This window comes from Trachypithecus francoisi, unplaced genomic scaffold (assembly GCF_009764315.1).
Source record: "Trachypithecus francoisi isolate TF-2019V2 unplaced genomic scaffold, Tfra_2.0 Lachesis_group21, whole genome shotgun sequence".
Classification (NCBI taxonomy): domain Eukaryota; kingdom Metazoa; phylum Chordata; class Mammalia; order Primates; family Cercopithecidae; genus Trachypithecus; species Trachypithecus francoisi.
The window spans coordinates 15,947,795-15,966,391 of NW_022681467.1; the positions used below are offsets into that span (position 1 = coordinate 15,947,795).

General features: G+C 49.0%; 1 protein-coding gene across 1 annotated transcript in view; it reads left to right on the top strand.

Moving 5' to 3' along the window:
• The first annotated feature begins 375 nt into the window (after positions 1 to 375).
• JAG1 (jagged canonical Notch ligand 1) overlaps positions 376 to 18,597 on the top strand; it is a 37,029-nt gene continuing 18,807 nt past the window's right edge. The window contains exons 1-5 of the mRNA XM_033185604.1: positions 376 to 1,027; positions 1,478 to 1,783; positions 10,444 to 10,495; positions 16,033 to 16,287; positions 18,320 to 18,380. Of these exons, the coding sequence (XP_033041495.1) occupies positions 947 to 1,027; positions 1,478 to 1,783; positions 10,444 to 10,495; positions 16,033 to 16,287; positions 18,320 to 18,380 (755 nt within the window). The 5' untranslated portion in view covers positions 376 to 946. The remainder of the gene's footprint in view (positions 1,028 to 1,477; positions 1,784 to 10,443; positions 10,496 to 16,032; positions 16,288 to 18,319; positions 18,381 to 18,597) is intronic.

Sequence of the window (18,597 nt, forward strand, 5' to 3'; positions counted from 1 at the left end):
CCGGCGGGCAGGCAGGCCCTCCTCCCGGGGCGAAAGCCGCAGCTGACGCAGGCGGCTCGGAAGGCGGAAGCTGCCCGCTCCGACCGCTCAGCCAGCGCCGCGGCGCCTACACCTGGGGCCCCGACGCGCGGGCAAAGGCTCCGGTCCCGGGCGCCCGAGGGGGCGGTCCCCGCTGGGGGCCTCCAGGCGTCCCTAAGCAACCATCCCTTCCAAGTACCTCCCCGCACTCTCCCTTCCCTCCTGGCCCGAAGCTCCCGAGGGCAGGGGTTGGTGTGGGGCCCCAGTACTTCTTTGCAGCCCTAAGCATCCCGGAGCCCCCAACCCCTTCCAAGTTCCTCCCCGCACTACCCCCTCCCCAGCAACGTGAAGGGGAGGGGCGTGTCCTGGGTGAGCACGCCCTCTCATGAATATTAATGAGCGCGCATGCGCCCTGTCCGGCGTGCTGGGTAGAGGTAGCCAGCCCGGGCCGCGGCTGCCAGACGGGCTCTCCGGGTCCCTCTCCGAGAGCCGGGCGGGCACGCGTCATTGTGTTACCTGCGGCCGGCCCGCAAGCTAGGCTGGGTTTTTTTTTTCTCCCCTCCCTCCCCCCTTTTTCCATGCAGCTGATCTGAAAGGGAATAAAAGGCTGCGCATAATCATAATAATAAAAGAAGGGGAGCGCGAGAGAAGGAAAGAAAGCCGGGAGGTGGAAGAGGAGGGGGAGCGTCTCAAAGAAGCGATCAGAATAATAAAAGGAGGCCGGGCTCTTTGCCTTCTGGAACCCGCCGCTCTTGAAAGGGCTTTTGAAAAGTGGTGTTGTTTTCCAGTCGTGCATGCTCCAATCGGCGGAGTATATTAGAGCCGGGACGCGGCGGCCGCAGGGGCAGCGGCGACTGCAGCACCGGCGGCAGCACCAGCGCGAACAGCAGCGGCGGCGTCCCGAGTGCCCGCGGCGCGCGGCGCAGCGATGCGGTCCCCACGGACGCGCGGCCGGCCCGGGCGCCCCTTAAGCCTTCTGCTCGCCCTGCTCTGTGCCCTGCGAGCCAAGGTAGGAGCCCCTCTCCGGGCCTCCCTCCCAGCCATCCTTTCCCTCCCCTCGCGGCGCCCTGGGCGGTTGAGCCCCGCGAGCAGGATCGGCAGCCCTCGAGCGCCCGACTCCTCGCCCCTGCGCCCAAGCGGCTGCACCTGGGCTGAGCGCGCCGACTCCCGGGAGCCCCGGCCTCCTGAGGGTGACCCCTCCAGGCCGGGCAGGGGCGCGTTCGCTCCGCTCCTGCCCCCCGGGCAGTCGTCGTCGTCGGATTTCTTCCGCACTGGTGCATTTTTTTTTTTTTAATTTTTGTCCCGGAATCATGTTGAGTCCTTGAACCTAATTTTGCAAAATTATTTTCACTCGGGGCGGAGGGCTCGTCGGGGCGGGGAGTGGGAGGGAGTCGCCACCTCTATACTCGAAGAAAACAGCTTTTTCCCGCGCTGACCTTCCTCCTTCCCTCGCCGGCAGGTGTGTGGGGCCTCGGGTCAGTTCGAGTTGGAGATCCTGTCCATGCAGAACGTGAACGGGGAGCTGCAGAACGGGAACTGCTGCGGCGGCGCCCGGAACCCGGGAGACCGCAAGTGCACCCGCGACGAGTGTGACACATACTTCAAAGTGTGCCTCAAGGAGTATCAGTCCCGCGTCACGGCCGGGGGACCCTGCAGCTTCGGCTCAGGGTCCACGCCTGTCATCGGGGGCAACACCTTCAACCTCAAGGCCAGCCGCGGCAACGACCGCAACCGCATCGTGCTGCCTTTCAGTTTCGCCTGGCCGGTGAGTGACGACTCGGGAAGGAGGCCAGGCGGAGACTCACACCCGCGCCTGGCCGAGCTCTGCTATCCCCTGCTAGAGGGATTTAAAGGGCTTTGGCTTGAAACTCGGCGCTAACGGGGGAAATCTCTAGGGGTGGCGGTTGGGGGAGCCGGGACACTATAGTTAGATCTCGACTGGGGTAGTCGAGATGGGTCCCATGCCTGCTGCTGTTTGCTTAGTGCACAAAAGTGGAGATCCCAGAGGGGTTATGGGACCAGGCTCCTAGGAAGGCCGGTGTAAACTTGCAACTTGAAGTTCCCAGAGTAACCCTCCCGGCCCCGAGCCAAGAGGTCGTTGTAGCTGATCTCTTTTCTTAACTAATTAAACCTGGTGCGTCGTGGAAGGCGACTCGGCGCAGTTCTGGCCTGCGAACGCCGTCCAAATTGGCAACCTCCCCTTTCCCGTGAACGGCCGGGAGGGCGGGTGTGTCCTTCCTGGAGGGTGTGGGGGAGTCCGTTTCCCGCTGCTCCCCGGGAGATTTTAGTGTGTGCGGGGGCGCTCTCCGGGCTGGGCTCAGGGGCCGGGGGCGGCCGCTGCAGGAGGAGGTTCTTGGGGCCCTCACAGGAGCTGTAGACCCGGGAACCCCCGCCCGCTGCCGGCCCCTTCCTGCCCCCGCCCCCGAGTGGTGTAGCTCTTGTGGCCTCACTTCCAGCGGTTCCCGGGCTCTGGAACAGCTGTGTTTGCAGACTTCCCCGGGAAGGGCGGGTGCACGGCCCCCGCAAGCCTTCGGGGGCCGTGCCAAGGCCTGGAAGGGGTGGTCTTCAGGAGGTAGTGCCTGCGGGTGCAAGTGATAGACCCTCATCCTCCGCCCCATTCCGCCCCCACAGCAGCTCGAGGCCCCGGGCCCAGCTGGCAGATCCTGCAAGGAGGCCCTTGCAACATCCCAAAATGGGTGGAAGGAAGATGGGTGCGATTGCAGAAGGGGAGGAAAGGGAAATGTTGGGGGTGTGCCCTCTGCCTGGCTCCCGCTGTCCAGGAGGCATGACTCATTGCCAAGACTAGGGTTTGGCCTAGCCTGTGCTGGGAGGGTGGGTGGTGAGAGGGAGAGCTCGGTGCCCCAGAGGATTGCTTACCACCACGTGCTCTAATGGGGTGCACTCTGCTGCCTCCTGTCCGCCAACTTAGGCTGTGATTCTGGGAGGAGAGGGGAGAGTATCAGGCTGTGTCTGTGTGTGAAGCTTGGGGTGGCTCTTAAAATCCACGTTTACAGGAGCTGGCATTATAAAGTGCCCTCTGCTGTGGGTGAGATAAGACACTTACCAAAAACTGCCATGAAAAGGGGTTTATATAAAAAAAAACCAACAGTACTGTATGTGAACCTCTCTTGAGGTCCAAGGACTTCTTCTGTTGTGGGATTTCATTTTTACCAAGAGTATTTATCTTGTTTGTTAATCCCCTATTAGGGAGAACTTTAAGCTAAAGAGCCTGGGTACCTTTAAATCTGGCTGGGCCCAAGCTGACTGTGAATACTCACTGCCCTTGAACGTGTGTTTGGAGTTTAGGGGGAAGGGGCCTGCAGGTGGTTCCACCCTCCTGCCGGAGGATCTGTCTGGAGCCCCTTGCTTTTCACAAGACCATAAAAGGAATCTTATTAGTGATGTGGAAAAGCAGCAGCCTGGCTGAGGCTCATTTTGGAGAGTAGGGTCAGAGGGATGGCTAGCATGAAAACAAGGAGGCTTGCTCTCCAGGCTGGCCAAGGAAAAGTGACCTAGAAGGTGCGTCTGCCCCCTTTTGACACTTGGTCAGCTAGTACTCAATGGAAAAGGAGCGGAAATAGTGTGGGAGGGCAGGAGAAGCGATTGATTTGCATTTGCTGGTGCTCTTCTGTGGTTTCAGGCCCCACGGGTCACCAACCATGAAATAGACTCTCGGCTTTTCTCGAATGGGGGAAGACCGATGGGGCAACACTGAGAATGTGGTTCTTTTGAAGTTAGTACAAATACATGTATCACAAGTCTCCACCCTGATGCCCCAAAAAGGCCTGTGAAACATAAGCTTTACTTCTCAAGAGAAATTGGAGTTTAGGTGTGTTTGTTTTTCTGTATGTGGCTGGAGAAACGGCACAGTCCATAACTTTCAAGAATGATTCCAGGCTGAGTATAAATGTAACTGAAATACTTAAGTAGCTGAGCAAGTAGTTAAGTAGAGAGCACAGCTTCATTTAGTTTGGAAATTAACTATGTCTTTTAAAACTGATTTCCTTGAATAGGAAACAAATGAACTCAGCACAGAATTCAAGAGATAACAAGAAAAAGATATATGGTTAAAAACAAAGCAAAACTCCAAACCACTTTGGGCTCCCAATCCCTAGCAGGCACAATTACCATTTGCATGAGTCCTCCCAAATTTGCTGATGCTGGGTGTCAGCAAAGGGTGCAGGGGTAGGTCAGTGTAGAAGGTCATGTAATTCATGCCCTTTGTTTGGAATTATGACCCCTATCCAAGCAACTGTTCATGTTCTAGAGAGGACGAGCAGGAAACGATTTGGTCGGATATGAAATACAGTGCACGTTCTGATGTGCATGTGAAAGGCTTTGTAGAGGCGGCCCTTCCTGCCATATATCATATCTGAGTATGTCCCACTTGGTGTCCACTGCCCCAGCTCTGGTCTTAGGGTAGCTTTTCACCACTGGCTTCTAATTCTCATTCTGTTGCTGCTCCAAGGGGCTTAACTTGCAGCAACTATCTGGATTAATGATTCTCAAGTTGGGGGACCAAGTGATAAGAACATTATTGTGGGAAGTAATTGGGCTTAACAGGAAATAATTTAGGAATGACCACTTATAAATCACTGAAATGGTTAATTTGTACCTCCCAAAATTCGTGCTAAATCCCAGTAGTGCCTGCTTATTAAAAATGCATTAGTGTAATTACCACTACTCATCCCCAAAACCTTTTTGGGAACTTCAGAACCCCAGTTAGCTGTATTGCTACATTGGCCCCAGAGTGAAATGAATGTAGAGAAATGTTAGGGGAAGCAATTGGGGTATCTGGCTTATTAGCCTCACATTTAAATTCCATTGATCCTATTAAAAGACTTGCTGAGATCAACTTAATTGTTTTTTAGGAAAATCCAATGAAACATTCTTCTGTGTGAGGGATGCCAGCTTTGGCCCCCTTCATACTTCAGGCCTGAATGACCAGTTGCCATGATGCTCATCACAGAATGTAATTGACAGGCCCTTACTTTTATACCTTTTGCTGTCTTTCCCAGTCCCTGAGCTTCTCTAGATACGGTGTGGGCACATGGAGGGCGCAAGGATGGGGTTCTGATTTGACCAGCCTCCTTTCTGCAGCCAGGATTTGCATCCCGCCCATGTGGTCAGCAGGTATACAAAGAAAGAGCACGTGTGTATGTATGTGCTCGGAGCAAGGGACTTTCTGCATGTGGAGAAATGCCTTTTGCCCTAAGAAGTCTACCTCAAACCAAAGGGATGAAGTGATGTGTCTGTCTTGCAACACTGGGCTTGGGGAAAAGTGAAATTGTGCTTGCTTGGAAAGAGCTGTGCTAAGTATCTGCAGAATAGCTGCTCCAAAAATGGAATCTTTATTCCAGGTACTTGGTTTCTAATATTTCTTTTTTCTCTTGCAGGTGTAACCTTCTGTGTTTTCTTCCTCCTTGTTGTCTTGTTTCTTAGCAACTTATTCAAACCTCCTGTACTTATATGAATTTGCAACCCACCAGTTCCACACCCATCATTCTATAGGGACTTCAGACGTTTTTAGAAAACAGTGAAACTTTTGGTGTGGAGGCTTTTGGGGGAGTTGAGTGGGTAAAAAGGAGAGTCAGCAGCAACTTACAGGCATGCAAGCTCCCAGAAAATCAGCAATCTAAATGCTGCTCAAAATCTTCACACCAAATAGTGGTGCCTTTGGGGATCTTTTAGATAGAAGGCGTGTGGGAAGTTTAGCATGGAAAAAAAATTTACTTAAAAAAAAAAAACAGTGTCAAGGCAACAAGGAGCCTTCAGAGTTCCTGATCTGAAAACAGGAATGTGAACAGAGGCCTTGGCCGGATTCATATCATCCACTGGCCCTATTGTAGATGGGCCAGAAGTTGGTCCCAATGTCCGGCTTTCAAGGTTAGTGACAACGTAAGAATGCATGATCTCTGGATGTGCATACAATTAGCATTGTAATCCACAAATACAAATATTCCTGCAAATTCTTCCATGGCAAACTTCTGGAGGCATGTTGCTCTTCCACCTACCCCCATCCTTCAAGCTTAGGATCTAGGCTGCTAAGAGAAGTGACTCTTGGCTTCAGTTTTTAAATACATACATATATATATATATGTATGTATGTATGTATGTATGTATGTATATATACTTAGTCTTTTCTTCCAACTGTTGGAAGATACATTGGGATGAATGGAAAGTGATGATTCTAGAATTGTGGTGGAAATGGAGGAGGGTCCTGGGTTCAGAAAAATCCCAACTTTACTTTGGTGCATGGCACTGGCTAGCTGTGTTGTGACTTCTATGCTGATTTCTGATTACCGCGTGGACCACAGCAGCCCCATACTGTTTTTTTTTTTTTTTTTAACGGTGCCAGTGACATCTATCATTGGTGCAGTGCGTGTGCTGGGAAGAAATTCCGCAAGGTGGCTCCCAGTAGTTAAAGGAGTACGTAAATAGTCAAACATGCAGAGTCCTCTACCAGCTCAACCCAGTTTTTATGTACTTTTGGTAAATAAATAGAAAGGCTTCTTGTTCAGGCTTGCTCTGTGTGAACCAGACCGTTGTGCTTGGCTGGCTTCTCGGTATTCTATCTATTAACCTCGCCACCCTTTTGTAACTGGTGCATTTAATTATCAGTGGGATGCTTTTCAAACAGGTAAGGGTAATGATGGGAAAGGGGGTGGGGATGTCTCATTGAGAGTCTCAAATCTGGATATGAGCTTTGGGGCCCCTTGGTGAGCCTTTGAGGTGGGCTTTGATGAGAAAATCACCCTTTGTAACCAGATCGGACTCTATTGACATGTCAAGCCCTACAGACTTGATTGCTTTCTGTGTCTGAAGTCTTAGCCTAGATGCTATAGGATAGTTGTCCTTTCTTATCTTACCTTCCCGAAACCCACTGGCATGGTGTGCATGAGTACGTGTGAGTGTGCCCACACATGGACTCCCTGCAACCTTTTCTGCTTAATATGTTTTGTGACTGGAATATTTTATACTCTGGCCACCCAGACACAGGCAGGACAATAGAGTTGGCCGAATTGATTGAAATGAGGATTATGGAGAATAATGGGGCCTCTCCAAAAATAATGCTAATACAGGACAAGCGACAGGAAGCAACAGTTGAGTCAGCAGAGCACAGGGCCCCTGACGAACCCCGGGAGCCGACTGACTGTGCACAATGGCTGCGTTGGCACGTCGGGCATTCCCAGGATGTGCGTGCCGCCGGCGGGCCTGCCTGTCGCTGCAGCCTGGGGTTTTGGACGCCGCACGCGTGCCGTTTGGATGGCGGTTTATTTGTGTCCGTCAGCTTGGCAGGAGGGGAGGCAGCCGCTTCTCAGGGCTTGGTTTGGCTGTCACTGTTGCCAGGAAAAGGAAGCTCCCGGCTGCCAACACAATTACCTTTGTTTCTTACATCCCCCCTTCTTAATGTGGCAATTAAGTGCTTACCACTCTGCCCAGTGCCAAGGTAACCGCCATGGAGTGGGACAGGGCAGAGAACACAACCTTGGCACAGCCTAAGTGTGGAGGGTGGGAGGAGGTACAGGGGCCCCAGCCTTGGGGGCAGGGGGAGCCTGGTGGCCCTTGGATGCCCTGGGGCTTTGATGCCAGGACTCTCCTCTAGGTAGAATTCCACGGAAATCTTCCAAAAAGCAATTCTGAAGGCTTGACTGTTCCTCTTTGATGCCATACCAGAATGGGAACCAGCTGCCAGTTTGCCAGATTTCCTTGGGCTTGGAGCTAGGAAGGGGCTGAGGTGACTCAGTTGCAAATCCAGACTGAAGATCTGTTTGCTACCCCTCCCTCCTGTGTGGCCCCCACAGTATTGTTCTGGAAAACGTAAGGAAAAAAGATGAAAGCCAGGTGACTCTTCAGAATCTTAGTTCTGTAGTCTGAAACCAAGAAAAACCCAGGTATTTGCTTTTTTTGTTGTTGTTTTGCTGTATAAGCAAGTTTGAATACTTGTCTTTCCAAGCCCTCCTGGGATGGAGGACTCAGCCTCTACTGGGGGTCAGAGTTGCAGTGGCTGCTTGTATGTGACTTTGGCATAGTGGATTTGCTGCTCTGTAGCCTCGTCCCTGCTTTGACGGCATGAGGTGTGTGTGTGTGGTCTGGGATCTCAATGCCTGGGTGTATGTTCAGGGATGTAGAGAGGTCAAGCGTGGGCCTGGGAAAAATTAAAGTTCTCTAGCAACTAACAATCATTGTTAAATTATCTTGATTGCTGATCGATCTATAGTGTGAGGATGGAGTGGGAGGTTGAGTGCCTCCTAATAGGAGCCTTGGAGGGAATCCTTTTTCTCTGTAGGGCTGGGTAGGAGGAATCCTCCTGCCCCAGGAGACCCTGATCCCTTCCCTGAAACAGGCAGGAAAAAAAGTCCAGCCTTTGTTGCCGTCACTGTAGCTCCCTGCCTTCACCCTGTCTCTGCCTCTGAGAAAGAAGGCAGTTCATGGAAAATCACAGAGCCAGGCACGTAGGGCTGTGTGCAATTCTTTTCTCTCCAGGTGGGGTGACATTGGTCAGCAACTTCTGAGGTTTTCCCAGTTCTGGCGAGGATGAGCCTGGTAGACCGCTTGGTCTTCCAAGTTCTTGTGCAAGACCTAAGGATGCCTTCCTCCTTGAGTATTAAACCGAGTTAGTATTGCCATGCCAGCTCAGTCCCGGCACCTTCCCTTGCAGTGGGGTTTGTGGGTACTATGTGTTTAGCGCTTGTGCAAGTCTGTCAAAACTCCTGGTGTCAATGCATTTAATCAGAGGATTAATTACAACAATATTGTTGAAGTGGAGGACGTGGGCCCCAACGTGACCGGCAAATGAAGGGCTTAATTATACAGAATCAGCCACACATCTGGCCTCATTCTGACTGTGCTCTTACCTCAAATCAGCAGAGAACTATAATTTCTTGCTGCTCTTAGGGAAGAGTCCTGTAATTTGCAGGAAGTCCTAAGAAACTTAAAGAGGCTGTAAATAAGGTATAACTTTCGCTAATAAAATAGTAACAACAACAATGAACTTGGACCTGTGGCCACTAACAGGAGAGGGCTGGGTATGTGCCCCGGCTTGCCCGGTTTTGCTTTGCTTTTCTGAGCATTTTCCCACAGTTATCAGTGAACGAAATGGAATCCTACTCTGCTTTGAGTATGAAACATATTTCGGCTGAATTCCAAGGCAGGGTCTATCACAAGATATTTTTATATTCAGAGATGACCTGCTGTGTCACTGTGAGCACTAAGCTGGCCTGGAGTTATGAATGAAACTCCCTTTTACCCTTTTTCTCTTTTGCCTTTATCTCATATGTGCTTTCTCTTCTCTTGGCAGCAGTGTGCTTCTGGTGGCACAGCACGGTATTATTTAATGTACACGCTTCTATTTCCGATGGCTTGGTTTCTGACACAGCAAAGCGGGGATTCATAACCCAGTGCATGTTCCTTGTCTACCCCACCTGCCTTGAGTACATTTCTTCAGCGCCAAGATAGCAGAAGCTTCATTTAAATGCCGGTGTTTTGCGAGACTGACCTTACTGTAAATTACGAAGGACATTTTTAGAAAAGGAGGGAATTTGCTAATAGCTTAGGTTTGGCGGAGGGGTGGGGAGGTGGAATTCTGAGATAAGCTTGGAAGATAAAAGGTGCCTTCAGTTTAACAGCTGGCATCTTGCCAGTATCCAGGGAATTTGTTTAGTTAGTAGACTCTGATTATTCTTGGAATGTTAGATCTTATTAACAGGTAAGTTCATCAATAAATATAACCCATGGGTGTGCGGTTGTTTCTCCCTTTGTAGTTTCTTCCCTGAGATCTGCCCCCAATTCCACCGCCCAAGTGAGGTTGACTTCTTTGTCTTGCAGAGTCGCTTTGCATCTACCCCCTCCTGTTTCCTAGAGTTACCCGATACTTGTGGGAGCCAGGATGGTCTCACACAGACAGAGCTTTCAAAGGGGTTCTAAAAAGGAAAAGGGGGCCTCCCTAGAGACTGCCTCACCAGGCCCAAAGTGTAACCTTAGCAATACCCCCTCGGTACAAATACCTGGTTAGGTTAACTTAGAATAAATTCTTTGTGTTTTTTTTTTTTTTTTTTTCTCACTTGTGCACTAGGGTCAGGGTCTGGAAAGTTTTGGGAAATTATATGCTAAGTTCTCTCATATCATATAGGGAGGTGGCATTTCCTGATCTCAACTTTGAGCTGCCTGCATGCATGTTGACCCCAGTGGGTCCTTGCCAGGTGAAAGGAGTCATTTGTCAACCTGGGAAGAGTACTGACAAAGGAAGGGGAGTTGGTTTGGATTTAAACGTCCAGGAACTCAGTGCAACAACCAATAGAATTTTTATTTTGGCATTATGGTTTTGTTTGGTGGGGTCTTCTGGGAGGAGGCCAAGAATGTAGGAGATTTTGGAGAGTCGACCCTGTTTCTGAATTGCTACATTGTTGTTTATCTGTCTTGCAGAGGTCCTATACATTGCTTGTGGAGGCGTGGGATTCCAGTAATGACACCGTTCGTAAGTATCACTTCTGTGGACTTTTCTCTAAACACATGTGGAAGTGTGGGGCTTGGCCAACCAGTTGGAGCTGGATCTGTCTCCTTAGTACTTAGGATTTCTGCCACCCCTTGCCTTCTGTTCTCCCCCGCACCCTAGGGTGAACCTGTCAGTGGAATCTATTCCTTAACTTTTCTAGAATTTTAGCTTGGAATATTAAGTGGCCAGAACAGACTCCCAGTTAACTCATTCCCTGATTATGAAACCTAGATTATCTTCAGGATAGAGATCTTAATGGTTTTACAACTTTAAAACCTTGTAGGCTGCTAAAGGATCAAAGTAGTGACTTTTTAAAAGTCCATTTAAACTTTAAGTGAGCGTTTAATCTCTCATCAGAAAGATAAAGCCATAAAGGTGGTGCTGGGCTCTAGAGACCGACCTTGAATTTCACTTGGTGGGCAGGTGAGCTTCTAACCCATCCAGGTTTCCCACACTGCACCACAGACCTTTCATTGAAGCAGAATTACAGAGCTTCACAGCCATTACCTGCCTTGTCCCCTTCTGAAAGATGGCTCTGTTTTCAGTGCAGGTTGCCTTTCAGGGCTGTGAGGGGCCGGTTTTGGTGGATAAGCCATGGAGGATGTGATGGAAATGACATAGTCTGGCTTACCAAGTAGTCTTGCTCTTTAATTGTAACTTTACAGTGTTTTTGCTCACGAGCCGAAACTTCAGTTGCCTTTTTGCCAGCAGAGTTTGGGTTGCTGTTGCTGGAAAGCTTGATGCGCACTGAAGTCTCTTGGTGTGTGCATGAGGAAGAGTGGATCCAGCTTCTTGTCTTGGCTCTCTGTTCTCTGAATGCCTTGTTCTTTTTGCTTTTCTATCTTACCATTTTTTTGTTTGTTTTCACTGTGAATAACATCTTTTCCTCTTTCCTTGCCTTGCTTTTTTGCTGACAGAGAATGGTGAATGCCCACCGTGGGTGCAGTTGAGGGCTCGGTGCCTGCTGTGTGGGCAACTTCCACCTGTGGCTGGCTTATTGGGCCACTTGGGGCTGCAGAATCATTGCTGAGCCCAGATGTGCCAGAGAGTCCCAGGCCATTTGGGTCACTCTTCTAGCTTGGGAATCTTAACTCCAACTCTTTGGGTGTCATCCTCCCTGGATGGGAGCTTATGGAAGTCCAAGGTCCAAGTCTTCCTCCCCAGAGGGCTACCCTATAATGCCATGGGGAGTGCGTGTGGGGGTGGCAGGGAAGCTGTGTCAGCCTTGGCTATAGCTGATGCCAGTTAGGGTCACAGACACCTGTTTGTTCTCCCCTCCCTTCTCTGCCACAAACGTTGAGGACTGTGAACATTATGTCACTGTGACCTGCTTACAATGGTAACTAAGCGTTAAGCAGAAGGGGTCGAGGAGGAGGGGAGGCATAGGCTCTTCTGTAATATTATGGTGTCGGCATGGTGTTATTTTCCCTCCCTTTTAGCTATTAAAACAATCCACCCGGTAGAGTGAACAACTTGAGTTTGATCCTGGCCTGTGATAAGAGCTGGGTCAGTATACTTGTTAGGGACATGTGAGAGACCTCCCTGCCACACTCCAGCATTCGCAGAACCTTTCCTGGGCCTACTGTTGCCTCGCTGGTCAGGGAGTTATGCCCCTGGGAACCCAGGGCTTGTCCAGAACTACCCACAGTTGTCTGCATTTCCAGGTAGCCCCATTTTGGGGTTCTGGGATGTTTCATCTCCTGCTGGGGGGGTAACCAAATCCCTGGAAGAGGACAAGGAAGACTGGGATAGGAATAAAGGTCTTTTAAACCTCTATTTTTAGAGAGAGAGAGGGGTTGATACAAAGTCATGGGTGCCCATTGCAGGTTATCAAAACTCACTTGGTGAACCCCGAAGAGGTTTGGTGGGAATGGTTTCTCCACTTGCCTATTTGACCTCTTCTATGATGCTTCCAAGGAATCTTGAATTCAGCACAGTCAAAACCAAACTCAGGATCTTCTCTTGACAAAAGCAGTCCCTTCCCTAGGGTCCCTTCTAGGTGTCTGCCACTGATATTTGAACGCTCATTGCCGTAAGTCAGAAATATGGAAGGCGCTCTGTGTACCCCATCTCTGGTTAGCATCCATACCTAGTCCACCTCCAAGTTCTGAAAAATCTCTCCAGCTCTTCACTTGAATCTGCCTGCCTTCTGCCACTGCCCTGGTCCAAGTCACCATCTGCTCATGACCGAACTTAGAGTAGCCTCCGTCTGGTCCACCTTTATCTGCTCAGACCCACCTCTAGTGCTTTCTCCATTCTTCTGCCATCCTGGTCTTTTCAGAGCATAACATTGGCTTGTCACCCTTATTATGAAAAACCAACCACTCGGTGGCCTTCTGTTGCTCTTGGGACAGATCTTCACGTGGCCCACAAGGCTCTGTGGAGCCCAGCCTTGTCTCCCTGCCAGCCTTGTCTTACACACCATGTTGTCCATCGTATCTGTAGCCTGGCCATACCCTAGCAGTTGCTTTTCTATCCTCAACTACATCGCGTGCTCTCCTGCCTCAGGACCTTTGCACATGCTGTTGATGCTACCTGGAGTGTTTTGTTCCTTTCTTCACCCTGAGCCACTCCCTCTGGACTGCACTCCACAGGGCAGAAGCTGAGGATGTTCAGAAGCCCAAATGGAGTTGGCTGCCCTGTGGGACCCAAGTGAGTTGTAAACATTCTGGCTTCAGATGTAAATCAAAGGCAGAGCCCTGAGTTTTAGGGCAGAGAATTCCTTCTATCAGCTCTGCAGTGAGCCCTCACAGGCAGACTCGGGCCCAAATATAGCCTAGGTGCTGTTTATGTACTCGAAAGTATTTAAGGCTGGTCCTTCTGTCATCGGTCCTTTAAAGTCTTTTATTACATTTTGGGATTGTGGTATATAGAGTTCCAAATTTCTTTCTCCCCCAGAGCAAATGGTTTCAGTTTATAAGCATACATAGGCACACTTCAGACCAGGTTTTCCCTGTAGCTTAGCCTTCTTGGCTGAGGCCCCCTTCTAGGTTTTCGGGTTGGTGTGGTCCCAGGTTATGCTGAGACTCGCTCTTCATCACCTCCTCTGTGGCCTGTGAGGTGGTCATGGATTCTTCGTGATTCATCTTCATGGCACTAGGGATTGCAGAGAGGCGTGGTGACGTCCTTTTCCAATCACCAGGCTGGACTGCCAAGTGAACTGCCACAGATAACCTTTCCGGTGCCCCAAGCTGAAGGGAAGCGTGATCAGGAAGCAGGCAGCAGAGGTGTTCGAACCCAGACACGCTCGACCCCCTCCCTGAGCAGGTGTGAAGTTATGTATGCAGCTCCATTAGCTCCACTGAAGATTCTGAAGTGATCCTCTTCACGGCACTTCCCGGAAATAAGTGGAAAGCTTCCTGCGTAACTGAAAAGTACATATCAGTCTTGTACCCCTAGGATTGCCCTGAACTTTTGTCTGAACTGTTTCTTGTTGATACCAGCCTCAGAAGCTGGATGCCCCATGGCTAGTGTGTATAACCGATCCCTTTTATGAAGATCTTGTAAGCGTGTGGTAATAGCCCACTGTGCTTTTTAACTGAACCAGCAGAGCAAACATAGTTAATGGAGAGACATTTTTGTCATTCCTTGGCCTCTGTTTATTTGCAAAAATGAGGAAAGTGTTACCTGCAAGTGGTTCAGTGCTGCCGGGGTGTCAGGCTGCAGGTATGTGGGCTTGTTCAAGGCTTGTCTTGCCCACGCAGCAGTTTGAGAGCCCCAGAGGGTGAATACTGGTGCCCTGTTGGAAGTGGGATGTGTGGATGAAGCCACCCAGGAGTCCCTTCTCTCCTGGTCACCTACAGGGCTTGCATCAGTTTGTAAAGGAGCACGGGCCCGAGGCCTAGAAAAACAGCCATGTGGGTGGGTAAGAATCACAAAGATATTGCAAGTCTCTGTTTCTCCAAGATGGCCTTGGATTTGACAAGGTGATGAAGAGTTGGTGCTAGCAGGTTTAAGAAAACAAACACAAAACCAGGCTGGGGTGCTGACTTAGTGCCTCGCTGCCTTTTCAGATCCCTCACCTGAACTCCTGGCACCTGATGTTTGAGCTATTTTTGTACCTGTCTCTTCTCAAACTGGATCATAAATGGCCTCAGGGCAGGGACTACTTACTCCTGAGAGCTGCTTGAGCTGGAGGTGTTTATTTTCCTCAGTAAGCTTTTTTTTCCGGGAGCATGACTTGGCTCAAAAAAAAAAAAAAAAAAAGAAAAGAAAAAAGAAACCCTCCCCTCGATTTACCTGTGTCTAAACTTTGGTGAGTTATTCTTCCATCTGCCTTCTGGGCAGGGGAGAAAGGTGGAATGCATCAAATTCAAGGTGTTGGTATTTAAGGGCTGGCTTTAAAGGTTGCCATGTTAACACTTTTTAAAAAAAGTAACTCAGTCCTCTCCTTGGCTTCCAGTTAAGAGTTTCGGAATGGGCCGGGCGCGGTGGCTCAAGCCTGTAATCCCAGCACTTTGGGAGGCCGAGACGGGCGGATCACGAGGTCAGGAGATCGAGACCATCCTGGCTAACACGGTGAAACCCCATCTCTACTAAAAATACAAAAACTAGCCGGGCGAGGTGGCGGGCGCCTGTAGTCCCAGCTACTCTGGAGGCTGAGGCAGGAGAATGGTGTAAACCGGGGAGGCGGAGCTTGCAGTGAGCTGAGATCCGGCCATTGCACTCCAGCCTGGGCGACAGAGCAAGACTCCGTCTCAAAAAAAAAAAGAGTTTCGGAATGGACAAAAAGCTTTTCTGAGCAAGACACAAAACTCTAAAACCAGAAATGATTGCTGACCTTTATCTGGAGCAATGAAATTTCTTCAAGAGCAACATTTCCATAGGGAGCTACTTTCTCTCATATGTAAAGAGTTCTTGCAAGTCAGTATGGCAATGTAATAGAAAAGCTGGCAGAGGAGAGAGGCTGTTGCTGTTCACAGGAACAAATATAAATGGTTTTGTAACTACCGGAAAGGACTGTCACCATCACTTAATTAAATGCTAATTAAACGAGATACCTCTTTACCTATCAGGCATAGATGAGAAGGTGTGATAATGTACAACGTTGGCAGTGTTATTGGGAAGCACAGCTTCCTGGGTGGTGGGAGGACAGACTGGGTAGTTTGAGATTGTGGACAGATGTCGATTGGTTGTGCACATACTCTGATTCAGCACTTCCATTTCTAAAGTATCTGATTGTGGGAAACATACACAGGCAGATACATTCCAGGAATGCGCACTGTGGCTTTGTTTAATAGTAGGAAGCCCAAACGACTCACATGCCCACATGTCAGGGACTAGGTAAGTTATTTATTGGCGTTTCCAGACGATGAAATACTGTGTACCCATGAAAGAAGGTAAATAAGTGGTAACAGGTTGTCTCTAGGTAAGGGCATCACCTTTTCATTTCTTTGCCTTTTTGTACAACGGATATAATTTCATAGCATCTGGGTATGTTTTTATTTTAAAAAGCCAAAACGGTCAGGGAAGAAGGCTCCAATGTGAATATTTAACACGATTCATCATTTTGTCTTTAGAACCTGACAGTATTATTGAAAAGGCTTCTCACTCGGGCATGATCAACCCCAGCCGGCAGTGGCAGACGCTGAAGCAGAACACAGGCGTTGCCCACTTTGAGTATCAGATCCGCGTGACCTGTGATGACTACTACTATGGCTTTGGCTGCAATAAGTTCTGCCGCCCCAGAGATGACTTCTTTGGACACTATGCCTGTGACCAGAATGGCAACAAAACTTGCATGGAAGGCTGGATGGGCCCCGAATGTAACAGAGGTATGTGTGTGTGTGTGTGTGCATGTGCACATATGCCTGTTGCTTTTAGTGTCCATTTATCCCCCCACCAGCAGGCAGGTGGCATGTGGCTATCTCAGGTGGGGTGGGATTTTGGCTGTTATTCCGGGCCTGCAGCATGAAGATGCTGAGTGTAGAAGATGCTGTCAGTGCCCCATCCAGATCCCCTTTACTGACATCCCCATCCCCCAGGTGCTGTGTTGGCTGCCAACAGCTCACAGCTGCTCCTTCTCAGGAGACTCGTCCTTGGCCAAACCAGTGCATGCCCCATTCCTCCAGCTCACAGTCAGTGATTGACAGACATAGGGCTACAAAGGCCAGCTTCCTTTGCCTTAAAACAGTAGTACAATGCGCACTCTGGAGCTTACCCTGGGATTAGGCTGAAATCAGACTCCGGTTGAGACCATGTTCTTGCTCAGCTCCTTCCCCTACCCCTATCTGCTTCCCTCAATTCCTTCTACCTATGTCCAGATCCCCTTCTCAGACTCTGCTTCTAAGGAACTTGACCCAAAATAGATGCCAGACAGAACTAGGTTAGCCCAGTTGACGTCTGAACAGGCAATCCTGTAGGAAATGATAGCCCTGCATTCGGGGTAGCCTTGCAGCAAGTTTTCACTGGGCGTCTTTGGGGTCATGGCATTGATGGGGAGAGGTATGTGGTTAGCTCAAGCTTTCCTACTGATGTAGGACTGAGCCCACTTTTAGTCTCTGTACTGTCTGCTGTCCCAGTCCCTTTATAGAATTCAGTGATTCCAATTCATAGCAACTTGATGGGTAATTCTGTTAACTGTATAATATCCCCTCATGAGCAATCATGTACTCTGCTTATTTTACATGATAATTAGGTAAATTATTTTGATAAACTCAATTTCGAAGTGAGTTTTAGAACCATGACAGAGGGATGGGGCATGGAGGAAGGAATTTGCAGATCTCCTGGGTAGTACTAATGCTTTCTTAAATAATTGGAGACAAGAGTTTAAAAAGGATGGCATTTCTGGAATTCAAATGAAAAGGGGAATTGATTAACATATTTTAGTGTGTTTGAAAAACTAAATGACCTAACACTTAGTGTGGGTTTTTTGTTTGGTGTTTTTTTTTTTTTAAGATAAGGTGCTCACTTTGTCACACATGATGGCACAATCATGGCTCATTGGAGCCTTGAACTCCTGGGCTCAAGTGATCCTCCTGCCTCAGCCTCCCAGGTAGCTGGGACTATAAGCACATGCCACCACACCCAGCTTTCCCAGCTTTTTTATTTTGTGTAGACAGAGTCTTGCTATGTTGTTGAGGCTGGTCTCAAACTCCTGGCCTCAGGCTATCCTTCTGCCTCAACCTCCCAAAGTGTTGGGATTATAGGCATGAGCCACTGTGCCTGGTCTTATAAACCGACATTTTTTAAAAAGTCACTTTTTTTCTTTCTTTTTTTTTTTTTAATGAAGTAGAGAATCGCTCTGCATGGGTACTTTACAAAAATCTCACCAGATCTGGCCACCAGATTAGCCTGCCCAGTGACTCCAGCCTGGTTGGCTCTGTTAGTCCCGTGGAATTTTGAAACCAGGCATTTGGTATGGGTTTTTTTTTGTTTTTGTTTTTGTTTTTTTAAGCCTGAGGCTCATCTGAACATGTCCTGGTGGGATGGGGAAGGATTATCTATACCTTTTATTCTTCTAACTAAAAGGGTGTGGGCAGAATGGAAACTGACCAAGCTCTGCTCAAGGAGCCAGGGTAGCTATGGTTTAGAGAGGCTGGACGAAGGTTGCTGTTTCCTCATCAACTTGTCTGCATTTTGTCCCCAAACAATATCATATTTTCAGGATCTGCTAACAAGGCCTTGAAGTTTAAAGCTGGTTTTGTTATTTGGGCCTCTCCCATCTTCCTCTCCTTACAAGGGACTTGATATGAGATCTATTAAAATTGTGGAATTTGCAGACTTTAATGCAATGGGCCATTCTCATGACTGTGGCGATGAAAGGAACAGGCAGTGTGCTGACACACCCTTCTCTGTTTTTTACAGCTATTTGCCGACAAGGCTGCAGTCCCAAGCATGGGTCTTGCAAACTCCCGGGTGACTGCAGGTAAATAAACTGGTCTTTTGTGAGATTTCTTTTAATTGTCCTTTATGTAAGAGAGGGACTGATTTTATTGTGACTATGCCTCTTTTTCCTTGGAGAACAAGAAAGCTTTTTTAAAAAATTCAGATAGACACATCCGAAGCTTATTAAATTATACCAGCTGTCTGGTGGAATGCACACACCACTTCTCTCTTGGAATAAAAAGAAACTCTTTGGGCAT